This window comes from Hyposmocoma kahamanoa, unplaced genomic scaffold (assembly GCF_003589595.1).
Source record: "Hyposmocoma kahamanoa isolate Upper Pololo Valley unplaced genomic scaffold, ASM358959v1 116, whole genome shotgun sequence".
Taxonomy (NCBI): domain Eukaryota; kingdom Metazoa; phylum Arthropoda; class Insecta; order Lepidoptera; family Cosmopterigidae; genus Hyposmocoma; species Hyposmocoma kahamanoa.
The window spans coordinates 231,266-244,969 of record NW_020653391.1 but is presented as its reverse complement, the minus strand read 5'-3'; the positions used below and the strand labels follow the sequence as shown (position 1 = coordinate 244,969).

Below are 13,704 nucleotides of genomic sequence, written 5' to 3'. Positions count from 1 at the left end.
CAAAGAGTTCCATTTTCAAATGTTGTAATTACCATTTAAATATTGTATAAGTAAGTGGCCAGTTCCGGAAACTTATAGTGCGCCCTATGTATACCGTGTCATTTTGTATTGTTCCAGAAACCGGAATAGACTTAAAGAGCAATGTTCAGTAGTCAATCATAAATTTAAAAAAAAGTGTAACTCCCATGAAGGACTAGACTAGAGGTTCCCAAAAAATTTTCTTCCGTTTTGTGTAGATCCCCTTTCTAATATAGATTTTGGTTACAAATTCATCAGCTTCAAGTGTCTTTATAACAGCTGACACAATGCTAATCAATTTGTTAGGTTTAATTGTAGAACCAAATTTATACAAAGTATAAAAAAATATAATAGAATATATTTTATGAACTCAAAAATTTTGATTCCAACCTGCCTAAATGGGTGTCATATTCATAGACCCATAACACGTGGTGTGGACCCGTGGGGGTGAATATTGTCTACTTTGGAAATCAACGGATTAGACACAAATTCTCCAAGAGAAGCCAGATGCTTAATAATAATGTTTACTTCAGATTAAGTAATTAATGCAGTATCTTTAATCGTAGGGTTTAAAATTCGACATTACACAAATACAATACAGTTATTCGATATCAGAGCTCGTGTCTTTACACTAAAGTTTATTTTAATATACGGCTTCTGCGTACTTTGATAACAAAAAACAGTAAATCATTCGTCCCCTAGTTTGCCACCCTTTGAGGTGGAACATTTTCTTCAAATTTAAATGGGACCACATCTGAGGTACCCTCTTTCAAACAAAAAAAGAATCATCAAAGCGGTTCGCCGGAGTTATCGCGTAACATACATACAAAAAAAAAACAAACAGTCGAATTGAGAACCTCCTCAGCCCCAACAGCCTCCTGAAGACCATTGCAGAGATGAGTGAGTGCCCAACATTGCGACACTACGGCGCAAAATTGTTTTAAGTCTGCACTAACATTTTTATTGATGTTAGTTGTTTTTTAATAAAAGAATAATAAAATAAAGGGCAATGTATACGATTGTATTATTAAGATTCCAGTTTGTATTCAAAATTTGCCATTTACGAGGTTTAAAATCAAGTTTTACAGTACAGGTATGTTTCCAGTGTAATTGGATGATAAAAATCCATGGTAGCGACTCGTTTAGCTTTTGCAACTTGTTTCGATCTACGATCTTTGAAAAAAAACATTGTAAATGATGAATGTATAGAAATGTTTATTTACAAAGAGTTTCTTATTCGTTCTTCTCAGGGAAATCTGCTTTAAGAATGAGTGTAGAGTTTAATCAATGTCACGATCTCAAGTGTAATTTGTTTACCTATGGAATAAAGAATGAGTTTGAGTTTGACGAGAGCTACAGCTTAAGATGCGTAAATGTTCTGCTTTAACAAAACAGATCGAACGTGACAATAAATTTAAAAAGAACAGCGCGACAGCGAAAAATAGATAAAGCCAACCCATCAGACTACACAAGAATAGTTCTGTTTTTAAATTTTTGATCATTAAATATTTTTAATTATTTTTTAAATTTGTTTAATCATTAAATAAACATTTCGTAACTATCATAAAAATGTGCTTTATTTTTAAAACAATAATAAATTTACCGGCGCCTCGCTCTGAGGTAAAACAATAATGATCACGTTAGTAATACTGCATAGAAAATACGTTGCCGTGAGCAATTTGACTAATATCATTTTTGGCAGTTAATCAGAGGCGACATGTAGGATGTTATAAACAAAAAACGTGTGACGAAAAAAGTAAGCGTTACTGCGGCGTTACTATGATACGGTGGGTGCGTACGGACGAAGCGCATGCGCGGTCTTCCGTGACTAGATTTTAATTCCGGGCAAATGATGAACAGACTTGTTTGATTATTCGATCATTTTTCAAAGGTGAGGCGCGCAATGGCAGTGCCCCTCAATCCTTGCGATTTAAAGGTCTGAGTGGCACTGCAAGTGCTATGGAGACAGGAGTGTCGCTTACCAACACGACTTGTTTGTTTTGTCACTTGGTATCCTAAAAAAGTTGTAGGGAAAGCATGAAACAACTTTTTCGTAGTAGAAGAGAACAGACTTCTGCATTACTTTGTAGACCTTGAATCGAAAACACCAACACAACGAAATTGCAAGCAAGTACATGGGTACACTCGTACGTAACAATGCCTAATAATTACTCGACATGTCTCTAATTTATCACGTCTCGAAGTCCGTGGGCGACACGGCCTTGGCACGTTGCAGATGCATTGTTGTTAAAGTTTAATGATACAACGCATCTGTCTCTTCCGTTATCATTAATTTAATTTGAACTTAGTGCTGTCGAATTTAGACGACTATTATATTCTCTTCAGTCGAAATATTAGACATAATAACCTTAAAACAGTATCGAGTTCTTAGGTTTTCGCAGTTGTAAAATACAATAATTGTAAATGAAACTTTTTTCGATCTCGATCACGTATATTTATTTGTTGACTTGTCACTCCGTCGTGAGCTATAAAGAGCCCGTAACTTTGGTTTGTTTGAAAAAACAAATATACACTATTTAGCTCCAAAAAAAATTTTCAATTTCCAATACAGTATTTTAAAATATGCTATACTATAAATTTAACAAGGGCATGCATACATGCATCTTGTGTCTATAGTCGAATCGAGATTAAAGAAATCCTCGAGCTGGAACTGCTTTTTTGTCGCAACAAAAAGAACACTGGTGGCAAAAGTCCCCACCAGCACCGCTTATCCACGTTCCATGGAAATACTATACAACGATATTCTTTATGTTTCTCGGCAATCTTCAGATACCGAACACAAATATCCATAATATCTAGTAATTACTAGAATTATCTATAATAATTAGAATTCTGAACTACGTACTTTATTGTTGTTTTAGTGCTGTAAAACTATTTTCCTTTTTGTAATATAGCATTCACTTCTAACAATATACCAAGTGAACAAAAATTAAATCAAAATAAGGACTCTAAAAATTATTACTAATTGTACAACTACTTCCAAGTCGATTGACTGCTTCCGGTCAAGGTTCTGCGTCCGTCATCCGTCCGGTACAAATACTGTCAAAGAAGTAATACTCGGCCCCCTGCATCAAATGCAAAGGGTAACCGATAGAACTCCGACGACAGCCAAAAGAAAAATAGTTACATATTTAGAAAAATTGTTGCAGTAGTACCCTTACTGACGTAGCGACCGTCACATGTCAGTGCCATATTGTATGCCTAATTGACTTCCTATTCGGGCACAATGAGAAGCAGGTATTATTTCAAAACGTTACACATTTTTATGCCATTGTTCTTTTGTATAATAGCGACAGTGTTGTATAACGTGTATTAATACGTATAGATAGGATATAATTAGTGATCCAGATAGAGTAAAGCGCTAACCGTATGGTGGCCAACAAGACGTTATAGAAACGTGTAACTTGATGCAACGAGGTGGGTAGACGACATCGTAAAACTCGCAGGCCGTACATGGATAAAACTAGACGAAGATCGTGGTGGATGGCACAAAATACGGGAGGATCATACCTAGAAGTAAACGCAATCGAGCTAGTATGGATGGATACAGATCTTGGATAATACTAACATCTACCCGCAAATCTTAAAAATGCTTCAAAAAACAAACATGTTTTATACCCCGAAGCAATTCTTTTTATTGGATAATGAATTCTGTGGTGTAGATATTTTTTTCGAATAAATTATTTTTTGAGTTTACTATTTTAATAATAATAATAATAATAATGAACCAGACCAATTACTGGGCTCAAAGTAGGGAAATTCCCTATATCATGAGTACTACAGCAACGGGGTTCATTTTGGGGCGCTACCTGGGGGGCTACTCTCGATCTCCGTCCGACATCCCTCCGAAACAATTACTGTCAAATAAGTAATATTCGACAAAATAAAAAGACAAGTATCCAGTATGAAGCTTCATTCGCATCACGCGTCTTTTCATTTGGTCAAGTATTGCTTATTTGGCAGTAATTGTTTCGGACGGATATCGCACGAAATTCGAGAGTAGACCCCCTGGAACCTGTTTTTTTATTTGGTAATTTAAGTTGGTAATAATTTATGGATATTTTAAATGAAATACTAAACCACTCGATCTTCTGTAGGTAGCTACAAGCTAAAGGGAAAACGCTCTCAAGAGACCACTATCAACTACAGGAGTTAACTTCAGATTTTAGAAAAAATTTACAGTCTGAGAAAAAGATCAATTGCTTGGTTTTTCATAGGTCATTTAACGATCTTGTTTCTTTTAAGAAGACTGGATCAAATATGATTAAGATACTAGAAGTTTCAAAAACTTATTATACACGATTTTGGTGGCCCTTACCATATCGTGACAATTTTTCACCATGCATAAACAGTAGAAGTTCATTATTGTTATTATATCACATCTGAATGGCTTTAAAATTAACGACCGTTTGTTGTACGCGTTGTCGTACGATTAGTATAAAAAAACAACAATGAACACGCTAAAATCCACTCACCCTTTCTCTGTATGATGACCCTAAGCAGTGGTCTGGCAGTGAGCAGCGCTCTGGCCAAATTGTCATCATTGTTGATTGGCAACAAATCTCCATCCCGGGGGTCTGTATATGATATAAGGAAGGCCACATCATGCAGTCTGTGCAGTTTCTCTATTAATGCCTTGAAGTCTTCATATTTCAGTTTCTCTGTACGGTTTAGGGAGAAACGACGGAATTCTGCGTCAAACTGAAAAAGATACAACAGCATTATTTAAGAAAAGAAGTATATATATATTTTTTCTACAAATACACCATTCCCATGCATTCCTGTACTATGAGCACGGAGCGACGAAACAAACTTGGATTTACTATCCCGAACATTCAGACCAAATGAGAAACTCATCAACTCCTGACCTCCTCATTTATCGTTTAATATAATAATATAATTTAATACTATCATATATTAACCTCTCTATGAATGTGATATTAAATGTATGGGAGCTTTAACAATAAAAATTTTTATATTTCTGGTTTTATTTTTAAGAATTTTTTGATGCGTGCTTTTAATCAAAAATTTTATGGACTTGATCCGTTTGTAGAAAGCACACTTTTAAAAGTAAATTGAAAACAGTCTTATTCGAAAATAACTGAAAATTAAATTTGAATGCAGTGCAGTGTACCACTTACAGACTTTTATTTTTATTTTTCTTGTTTCGTGTCTATTTTTTTTAATGCACGCTTTTTTGTAGGTCACGATTGCACACTTCACACCTTTTGCTACGCTTATTACTGTAGGTACTTTTGTGTTTGTTTTTGTTCTTTTTTCTTTTTGAGGTGTTAAATTTTACCTTACTCTGAGTAGGTTAGATATTTGAAAATGAAAACGTGGACGACTGTAATTGGCGCTAACTACCTTTACCTAAAAATATTCAATGTAAATCGTTATTAATAACTGTTGTTCCAAATAAATTTTTTTTTAAAAGTCATTTTACTTGTTAGGTAAAGGTTTTTGATATCTTATAACTTGAAAATAAATGAAATAAATAAATACTAATGGTAAAATTGGATAAATAAAGCAATACTTTTATAATAGACAATAAATTACATTTGGAGTACTTAAAACTTTTCACAACAAACAACTTGTTAGGTAAATGTATAAGAGTCGTATTCTAGAACTCTACTCAATGCTCAAGTCAGGATTGCACTGGCAACACACGCACTGGAAATACGACCCTAATGGCAGGGACTTGAGTATGATTTCGAGTGCTTTAAACCATACTCAAATCCTGACTTGAGCATTGAGTAGAGTTCTAGAATACGACTCTCAAACTAAACAGATTTTTTTTTAAATTAAGTGTTTCACTAGCACTGTGTCAGCTGTGGAACACACATTTGATGATGATGAATTTGTACAAAATATTACAACACAGACAGGGGGTCTATGTGAAAAGAACAAAAAAGTTTGGGAAACTCTGTGTTAAACCTAAAATATATTGCCTTGGGATAAGGGATATTGTGGAATGGTACCATTGGGACCAGATGGGAAGACAATTTTAAATATGTTGCTGGAGGCGCATGGAGGCAAAGAGACCTAAAGTCTGGAAGAGACCTATGTCTAAGGACAAGCTGAACGTTGAACAAAGTCAACAAATTTGAGTAATAATACATAAGTGATAAATAATAAGTATGCATGTCATACAATGTTTCTGTGTTAGATAAGTTAGTATGTAAATTATTAGCAATAAATAAATAAAAATATTGCCTTGAATAATCTGCTTTACTAACTAACCTAACTAGCTATAGTTATGACAGTCAGTAAAGAGAGCATGAGAATATGGTGGAAATACATAGTTGTTCAAATTACCACCGCATTTCAGTCCTTGATGTGTAGCAAAATGAATCATATTCATTGACTTAAATAATGAATTCTGGCTAATCTCAAACTGGCAGTACTCTAACCACTACTACAGGAAATGCGTTAAATCCTCATTTTAAGCATAGAGAAAAATTATAGCATGTATATTTTGTAAACAAGGGATTTGTATTGTAATGCTTTTAGTACATTTAAGTCATTGAAATGTAATTTAATTTGTTTGAAAACTATTCTGCCAAATCAAGAAACAATTGACGGGTGTCAATTGTTTCACTTCAAGTCGACCAGTTTAACTTGAGCTAGATATAATGGACAAAAGTTGAAAAATTACATATTTAATATTTTATTACTTGATGCCTTTGTTATTACTGAACCCTTTGTTTTGTAATAATATGTTTTGCTGTGTTTCCCACACTACCAGATGGAACAGCCACCATTGATATTACGGATATTATCTTTATTACAATAAATACATAATTTTTTGGAATATACGGAGACGTACACATAAGTCAGTTGTTGGCGCTGTACTATTTCAGTTTTCTAATTTGTGAATTCAGCACAAACAAGAGTTGATATTTAAAAGTAATACAAGGCCCATTTACCTGATGAGTTAGTTGCGAGGGATGGATGGTCCTTATTTCGTCTCTATTTCTGGTTATATACTCGATGATTTAAGTCCACATCATCATGATATTTCTATGGCTTCACTGAATGAACATGTGTAATATTAACATGTAGATAATACATGTTTATTCAGTCGCACCATTGATTTTTAGAACTTTCAAATTATTATGTTTTTTTAATTACAGTCCCAAATTTAACACAAATATTTAATGTACTACATCACCAACAAATTTATACGATGTAAAAAAAGGAATGGGCATGCCTTGGCACTTATTACAATATTATTTTGATGATTTTGAACTCTAGTGCAATTATAACAAAACCAAAATTACAAGAATAACAAGTGGGTTATTCTGATTATTGCAAAGTTTCAAACCACATTATATTTTGTATACAAAACAAGCTAACAACCGTTTTCTGATATATTTAAAACTAATTTAACAACAGTTAATTTTCATTTTTGCTCACAAACATAAAATGGTCCAACAAGAAAATGTTAAGTATGAAAACTAACAGAAAAGTAGACTATTATATATTTCTGTAATTATTTTAGTGGATAAGTGTAACTGGCATATCCAAAAAATTTAAGATTTGTTAAGGTTAGTATTTGTTGCTATTCATTGTTTGTCAACGTAACAACTTTAAATCACCATATATGCTTATAATCTGACTAACTATGGCTATGTTGAGTGTGTGCATTATTGTTATTATATTATTATTAAACTTTTTACAGTTTTGTCGTTTAATTTACTATTTGTACTAATATTTATCGAACCCTTGATAGGGTTGTCATTTAAACATTGTTTCTATCGATTATTTGTCAAATTAAAACAGCATATAACTATGCATACTACATTTTCCTTACTCTCTGTCACTGGACGGGAATGGCATCAGAATGCTGACTAGAGCCTAAACAGGGCATTGTGGCTTGAACAAGCACATGTCAAATATTCGGCAGAGAGAAAACAGAGAATGTAGATTCTGCCACGAGGCAGATAAAACTCCTGTGCATCTCCTCGCCCAGTGCTGCCCTCTAATCGTAAGAAGTTCCATACTGGGTAGGCACAGGCCACACCCATAGGACACATAAACTGTCGGAGCCAGGAATGTCCTTCAGTTCCATAATGTTGTTGGTCTTGGCTCCGAACTGTAATTAGTGGTTATCACAATAGACCAGTTAATGGTTGCAGTGATGAGGAGCTGCATAGGCCCCAAATGAAGCCACCCTAATAATAATAATAATAATACCTCTACCTCAGTTGTTATTTTAAATTTTTTCAAAACAAGTTTATGAAATAGTGCTGCAAGAACCGTAATGGGAGTTAAATTTTTTTTGGATAGACTGTGATAATTTTATAATGACCAAAATTTTTAAATTTTCAAATAAAATAATCTTCCAAGACACAGTCATGTAAAAAGACATGAAATTTGAGATATATTTTTAACATTTTGTTGCATTAAATATAAGCTTATTAGCACAGCAGTCCACGATTTTCTCTAATACTGAAACTTTCAGTAAGGCCTCGTCTACACCAGGACCACACACCTAAACCTAAAGATCACACAATGCCAGCTATCGGACAGTTCAACTGTTGATAACGAATAGATAGAAGACATTATATTACAAAACAATTGAAGGATTGTGCGAGGTGATACGGCGGTTACAGTCAATTCATGCCATCCGACATTAATAGGCCCTCAGTAATATTGTTACAGAGGAATTTATGTTCTATTGTACACACATGATGCTAAATACAGAATAAAGACGTAACAAAATCTGGAATACACCTGCAAATTCAAAAATTATCTTTACCACGACTGCTCCCATACGTAATTATGGTAACAATACTCCAACGACTTGACACTTACTTCCTGGCCCTACAGGAAGTATATTAAGACTTTTCATGGTTAAAAAACCTTGCTACATGCCCTAGGAACAAAAACTAGGTCTCAAACATCACACGACTGTAATAATTCGCAAAGAAATTAGAAATTTCTTCCCACTCACCTTAGTTTTGACTTCAACATTTTGGCTATCAATCCTAGCCGCAATTTTGTTCTTCGACATCTCGAAAGCACTTATTCACTAACACTTATTCTAATAAAACAACCATCAAAACATTTAGGCACTTTAATCGCAACAAAACATTGTAAAATTTCAAAAGTTTTTATTAAATTATTGAGGCTGATCCATTCCACTCTCGCGTCGTAATTTTTTAAAAGCATGCTTTTTGTCGCGACATATTTGATGAATTAGTAATTATTGACCAATAGCTGACGAATTCCAATGACAGCGTGGCATATCATTGGTCAAACGGAATTAATAAAATCAGTAAAAGAAAACAGATTAGATTTATTGTTTTTATGTTCCTTTCCATGCAGTTCCTAAGAAAATACTTGGATATCGCTGCTAGCAACACCAATAAAGCGCTTTTTGAATCGCTTGAGCGGAGCGGTGCCGGTGCATATTATAAATAAAGGTGGTTTATACGAAAAACACGTCAAAAAGTTTGCTTTTTAAAATAAGAGCATAAGCACGCTTTTCATTTTAAGCGTAAGCGTTGGTCACTGGTCAGTTCTATATTTAACAATTTTATTTTTATTAAAGTTTCAAGTAGCGTTATCCTGTTTCCTAAATAAATTAATTCAACATAACGTTGAAAGCTTTTTTAAACATAAAAGTCTATGAGCTTAAACGTTTTTCTAAACGACTTTTTAAGCTTCAAACTAAAAAGCGTTCTATGTCAAGCGTTTAAAAAAAAGCACGTTTTTTTAAAAAATGCATAACGTTTAAACGATTAAAAAATAAGCAATTTTTTCTATCTCTAATTTTAAACCACAAAAGTTTTTAAATACATACTTAACAAACTTACAATCAAGAGACCTGTGTTCTTTTACTTGCAAAATTTGGCGAGCTGTTTTCGATATGTTTAATCAAAACTCGGTTTTATTTAGAATAAGGATAATAATACTTTATTGCGTAAGCACTGAGACACACGTGATCTTAAAATTAAAATACAATATTATAAATTATAAAAATTCAGTACTTACAACAAAAGTGAAAATATAATTATAATGATTAAAAAAATTAATAATAAATGCATGTCTCAGCTATTATCTACAAGCTGATAGATTTTCAGCCTGTAGCGCTGGTTTTCAGCAAGCCCGATGTGAGTAAAGGACGGATCCGAGCGCAAACGAAACAAATACATGTGCGTGAGCACATGTAAATGTTGCGTTTTCGTTAACTTGGTTATACTAAAATATTTACACTAAATAATTTTTCCCCTTCGGTGCATTGATATTTAACATCGATGTCGAAAATATTCAATATCAATGCACCGAAGGGGACGACTACAACGGGCATATAGATTGCCTTAGAGACTACTTGCATATTCAACAACCGGGAGCAGATCTATCAACATAATTATACAAGATTTTATTGATATTGGATTTCTTCATTATTTATCATAAAACGTTTTTGTAATATAATGTTGAAAGAAAGAAAATCTGTCAAAGGATTCTGATACGGAAAAAGTTCCATTTAGAAAAAAAGGATATTTTGTAGAAGAATAAATATTTTTCCAGACATTTTTTCCAATATCTTTCCTTTATTTTTCCACATTTGACGTTGAATCCTGTCAAAAGTTGAAGTTACTGAACTGAAGTAGAAGTTAGTGAACGAAAACGATGGAACAAATAGGAACGTTTTTCGCGGTTGTGAAATAACTTTAAATTTCCTTTTTCATTTCGATTTATTTTATAATTCACTTTAAATAAAACTTCAAAAGATGTTTCCAAACGTAGAACATAATATGAGAATTCGAAATTACATTTTTTTCACTTTTTCAAATCGGTATTGTATATAGTCGTGGTTAAGCAACGTGCGTCTACATTATATTGATATTTTCGACGTAAGCAAAGTATTTTCTAGTTTTGGCACCTACCAAAATTTTGTTATGCCTATAAAATTTTATTGAATATACAGGGTATCCCAAAATTCAACGTCAAGTGGGTAAGAGGCTAGGTTATACCAGCAAAAATTAAGAAACAAACGCCATGTTATTTAAATAAGCTAAATAGATGACAACATCTTTGAATATAATACTGTGATCACAAATTTTCCAATTTTGCAATGTTTTTTTTATTAATTGCTATTAATCGCATCATAAACCTCACAATAAATGTTGTTAGTTTATTAAAGGATATATGTTTGATTGAGTCATGGTATAAAAAACTCCGTTCATATTTTTTTAAAGAGAAATGTACACAACCCTGGGTAAGTTATTTCATAAGAATGTCATAACGAATATCATATATACGTATAACGTGGTACTCACACTGTACCGTTTGACGTTGAGTTTGGGACGCTGTATATTTTGAATAAATATAATTGTTAACAAACCAGCGGACAATTATAACATTAGGAAAGTGCTAAATAATATATTTAAATATAATTCACAATTTGGTAAAGAATGTAGAGCTCAGGCGGTCCACTGACAACGACTGACAAAGGTTTAAATTATTAGTCGCTGTCAGCGAGCCACTGCACCAGCCTGTTGCCAACAATAATATTATTATTTTTTGCTCTGCGTCTATTGTAGTACACGTGTAGTACAGTGGTCACGCTGAATATAATAACATTAGATAAATTTAAGTAGTGAACTAACCATACCGTACGGTGTGTGCTCCTGCAAAGACAGTGGTCCCGTGCTTTCATAATAAAATTTGTTTAGTGCTTGTAGTAGTTTCAGAAGCTTGCAATTTTTTAATTATTATATTTACGTTATACGCCTTATTACGCTTGTAAATTTAGGTGCGGGGTGAGTCTGACGACGAAGCCTATTGCTTGACTTAAATAACTAGGCGGAACGTCGATTCCGGACCAAATCCTTAGACTTTTTAATTTTCTTTTTTCACACATTTGAGTATTTTGCTCGATATGGCGCTTTTGACCTCAATAAAATTTAGTCACAGATTGAATTAAAAACTTGGGCCAGTAAAATTATAGTTTAACTTTCATGCATATCCTTTATGGAATGCCCGAGTAATTCCGTTCATAAATTGTACAATTTCAAGGGATTCCAAGAAAAAAGGCTTTTTTTTTTGAAATTTATAAAAGAGTAATGACTCGCTGTAGTGCGCGAGAAGACTAAATATTTTTGCACATGTAATGAGGCTGTATAAGAGTTACCAGAATTTTTATTATTATGTCAACTTCTGACGGAAGCTGGTAGCCCTATATAAACTGTCATCCGTGCGTTCGCTGTTCGCTTCATGTGAGGCATTTTTTTAAAACTTTAGTATATGTCATGTTGGTCTGTGGGAGGCATTTTCCGCATGCTTAAAAAAATCGTTAATTTAATCTAAAATGTGCGAGACGCGCGATTATACAATTAAGTGTATTTAGCGTTAAGTGAAATTATTTCCTAACAAGTGTTGTGAACAGAATCAGTCAAAATGTTTAATTACAAATATCTTGCTCGGGAACATTTGGAAGGTTTCGATAATTACAAGGTATGTACGATGTTTTAATTGGATTGTTTATGGTTAAAATTTAAATCCTGATGTAGTGTGTATATCTTCATTTATTAATTAAGTAGCGATATTTTTTGTTATTTCATTGATTGGCGTGCGTCGTTGACTTTCGAGGTAACCTAAACCAGTATTGATTTTTTTACGCAACGAACGTTTCTATGACTCCAAACTTGTTAAGCCTATTAAAAAAAAGATTTAACGTGATTCATTTCATAAATTATGTATATCATTGTTCTATATAGCTGTTTTTTAAGTCTGTGGTTAAGTTCTTACCTTATACAAAACAAAGTTTAAGTCATGGACTCATTTAAATTAAAAAATACTTTTATAGTTAGGTACATAATATGTTTTACGCTTATTTTAATCTAATATTTTTATGTGCATATTACAAAGAAAAGGTATTATTTTTATTTTTCCTGTTCTCAGCATTTCAATGTATATGTATAGTATTTCCTGGAATCACATTGAAGTTGTTATGACTGTTTAACTCATGGCTTAACACAGGATATCTAAATAGGCAAGGAACTACATAGAGTGGTTAATACCTCTCGTTATAATGTATTGTATTTTGTTTTATATTTTTTTACTATTTTAGTGTATTTATAAGAAAAAAGTTTTTGTAATTGTAAAAAAAAATAAAGATTATTATTATTATTATTAATTGTAAGTAATGATATAACTATTTTGTTTTATTCCGGGATATCAGAAGTATTGTCTTCCCTATATGTATTACTTAAAGCTTAGATAATATAACTTATGGCTTATCACTGGGATATCGGAATAGGCACAGTATATTTTCAAAAATTTCAAGGAACTACGTAGAGTGGTTAATACCTCCTCTCTGAAATCCTTATTTAAATGTTTATGAAATGTTTATTTCGATTTTGATTACAGTGACGTTTGACATGACATGCCTGTCCATAACAGTTGCACTGCCACTCAGTGCTTTAAATCACAAAGATCGAAGGGGCCCTGCCACTGCGCTTGTCACCCATAAGTTGACAAGTCCCACATGCCTGTAATTTCACCAGCACCCTTCAAAACCGAAATGCTGTAATGCTCACATTACTGCTTGGCAGCAGAAATATGGCAGTGCGTCCATGGATGAACTTTTTCACAATATTAAGAGCGTCTTCTCTTTACTGCTATTAGGATCATCTGAAAGAGGCTTAATTT

At 33.1% G+C, this 13,704-nt stretch overlaps 1 protein-coding gene across 2 annotated transcripts in view; it reads right to left on the bottom strand.

The window, feature by feature from the left end:
• Positions 1–9,154, bottom strand: part of LOC113239844 (partitioning defective protein 6) — a 23,649-nt gene extending 14,495 nt beyond the window's left edge. The window contains exons 1-2 of one of the 2 annotated variants that reach the window (XM_026476990.1): positions 8,999–9,154; positions 4,515–4,740 (exon numbers count right to left, since the gene is read on the bottom strand). In XM_026476990.1, the coding sequence (XP_026332775.1) occupies positions 4,515–4,740; positions 8,999–9,058 (286 nt within the window). In that variant the 5' untranslated portion in view covers positions 9,059–9,154. The remainder of the gene's footprint in view (positions 1–4,514; positions 4,741–8,998) is intronic. The other variant, XM_026476991.1, reaches the window with a different exon arrangement.
• Between the last annotated feature and the right edge of the window lie 4,550 nt (positions 9,155–13,704).